This window comes from Papaver somniferum, chromosome 11, assembly GCF_003573695.1.
Source record: "Papaver somniferum cultivar HN1 chromosome 11, ASM357369v1, whole genome shotgun sequence".
In the NCBI taxonomy this organism is placed as follows: Eukaryota; Viridiplantae; Streptophyta; class Magnoliopsida; order Ranunculales; family Papaveraceae; genus Papaver; species Papaver somniferum.
In genome coordinates, this window is record NC_039368.1 from 78,924,081 (window position 1) to 78,926,866 (window position 2,786).

The window sequence follows — 2,786 nt, forward strand, 5'->3', positions numbered from 1 at the left end:
CACACTGGTCACATTAGAAACAAGGTTGACTTCATACACCATGCCAATAAAATATCCAGACTCATCTACTATATTTGCCTTATGTTTCTGTTTTGGATCATTTTTGGTCTTTTTAGGCGCCCTACAGTCTTTGACCATATGACCGGTCTTACCACAGTTATAGCAGTCACCTTTGATGGTGTTTTTAGAGACACACCCTTTGGTTTAAGATGGTTACTTTTGGAGTTACGACGTTTGTTACCATTTTTGCTGGATTCAAATTTTCCTTCATGCCCTTTCTTTGATGAAGCATTATCGTCTAGGATATGAGCTTTGTTGGACATGTCTTTGCTCAGCATCAGGCTCTTGTCCTTGCAGCACAGTAGTTCCTCAACTTGGATCTTTTTCCCCAGCTCTATCATGGTGATTTCACGAGTCTTGTGTCGCAGCCTCCTCTTGTACTCGTTCCATGAGGGTGGAAGCTTTTCAATCACTGCAGATACTTGTAGAGCTTCATCAAGCCTTCAACAAGAATTTCATTGATGATTAGCTTGAGTTCCATGAATTGTTCAACTACAGGATTTTCATCAGTCATCTTATATTCAAGGAACCTAGCCACCAAGAACTTCTTGCTTCCAGCAGCCTCAACAAGATATTTTTCTTCCAGGGCTTCCCATAAATCAAAAGCAGTAAAAGTTTCTTTTGCACTATAAAAGTCTTACAAGGAGTCATCCAGACAATTAAGTATATGGTTTTTGCACATGTAATTCTTCCTAGTCCATCTATTCAGTCTATCTTCATAACCACGGTCATGAGGCCTTCTTGAGGGTTTTTCTAAAGCAACCCGAACCCGACCTGACGGACGGCGTGCGTGTGCATACGGGAAAGACAACCTTGCCTTAGTCTAGGTCTTCTCCCTCACACAAAAGTGTGTTGACCCAAAGGGCCATGCCCTTAGCCAATTCTATGGTATTTAAGTCTAAAACTCTTTAGATTTTAGTTTATGTGGGACTATTGTTTTATCTATTCAAATGAAAAAACAACTAGTGGGTAATAGGTTTAGGGATCAAATCATAGTCCATGCATATTTGGTTTTAAAACAAAAACCCGTTTTTTTTTCTAACAGTTCACGCTACTGCGCACATGCTTCCTGGGAGAATCTGGAGAGGTGTTTTGATATATGTAATGTGGAATTCTCTGAGGTGTTCCGTCGTCTCGTTAAGGAAATCTGCCAGTTGTTTGCTAATTTACCTGAATCAGATATTGCTGTCTCCAGCATTATAAAATGCAGGAATAAGGCTGCAGAGTACGTGGCAAACATAAACGAAAGGAAGAGCTAGAACAAGATTTTCATGTAGTGTCTATGAAACATGGTGTCTTTCCAGTCGAACTGCAGGATATTCTTTACGAAGATGCATATGAAGGTCCTATGTGTTACAGTAGTACAGCTACTTGGGATGCATAGTTTTTAAATACGTAGAGGAAAAGTTAGCAAAAGACTGTCGGGTAATGAGGATCACTTGGGAGTTTCCAGTTAGTTTTTTTTTTTTCTTGGAGTTCTTGGAACAAAGAGGAAGATGGTAATAACAAAGCCCATAATACATTATTACACACATATTTACATGCATCATAAGAAAAGAAAGGCAACAACACATTACATATATATCAACTAGCAAATTCAAACTATAAGACATCCTGAACACACGAAAGAAAACAATCGATTCCAGGTACCCGCTTTTCAGGCGGTCTTGAAGTATGCTACTACTGGAGAAGGTAGTGACCCAACTCTTTAGTAACATGAACTGCAAGGCCGATATATGCATCAGGACTAGGAGCATCTTCTGTTCGTTTCTCATACTGTATCCACCATTTCACTTTGCTACCAGACTCTTCAATATTATCAACATCTTTAGGAGTTACAGTCATTGTGATTTCAAAACTCTTATACTGAGTAAATAAGTCTCCTCCCACAGCACTGAATGTGATCGACCTATTATCCTCATCCACAGATTTAACAATTTCCTTGAGCATCATTACTTTAGAAGACGCCCCTGTAGGTTTGTTCGCATATGAAATCAAATAAGCCCCATATAAAACAACAAATTAATCAAAATAAGATTAGGATCTGTATCTGATTTCTTACCTGGTAAAACATAGTGCCATTGCCAGATAGAACCCACGCTTTTACCATCACCTTTGACAATTTTGATGCTTTTGAAATTTTGAGGAAAAATTGTAGTCAACTGCATCATATTGTGCCTAAACAAATTATAGAATTTGTCTGCAGAACACTTGAGTTCAGTTTCAACCTGAGCCCCAACAATTTGGCTCATCCCTATCAAAACTAGTGTGAGCAACCCTAGTCTAAGAAAGGTTTGTACCATGCTGATTTTAGCCATTCTATGAGAGACTATCTGAATGTTTTAAGATAGCTGGGAGTGGAGTGAAAATAAGTGAGGTGAGATGGAGGGTTTTATATACCAAGCAATGGAGATATTTCACTAACTTAATATAGACACAAGTACATCCCATTAATGAGAATGATCAATATAATGCGCATGCTTTTTTTGGAAGTTTAGATGCATTACGCAGCCAACGCCTTTGATAAACCCAATCATATGTATCCTACATGCAACTGAAACTAAGTTTAGTGCGGTTGTTCATTATTTCCACTACAGCCAACTTTACTGTTGGAGTACTAAGATACTATTAAGCTACTTCTTAATTAGGCATTAATTAGTTAGTAATACGAATGATTTGTGGCACTAATGAAAGACAGCATAGTGATTGATCCACGTTTGCCATTA

At 38.3% G+C, this 2,786-nt stretch overlaps 1 protein-coding gene across 1 annotated transcript; it reads right to left on the reverse strand.

The window, feature by feature from the left end:
- Window positions 1-1,557: 1,557 nt before the first annotated feature.
- Window positions 1,558-2,463, reverse strand: LOC113323823 (MLP-like protein 43). The gene is made up of 2 exons (XM_026572172.1): window positions 2,123-2,463; window positions 1,558-2,030 (listed from the first exon to the last, which is right to left on the reverse strand). Exons 1-2 carry the CDS (start codon window positions 2,376-2,378, stop codon window positions 1,741-1,743), a joined length of 546 nt encoding a protein of 181 aa, XP_026427957.1. The 5' UTR covers window positions 2,379-2,463; the 3' UTR covers window positions 1,558-1,740.
- Window positions 2,464-2,786: the final 323 nt, after the last annotated feature.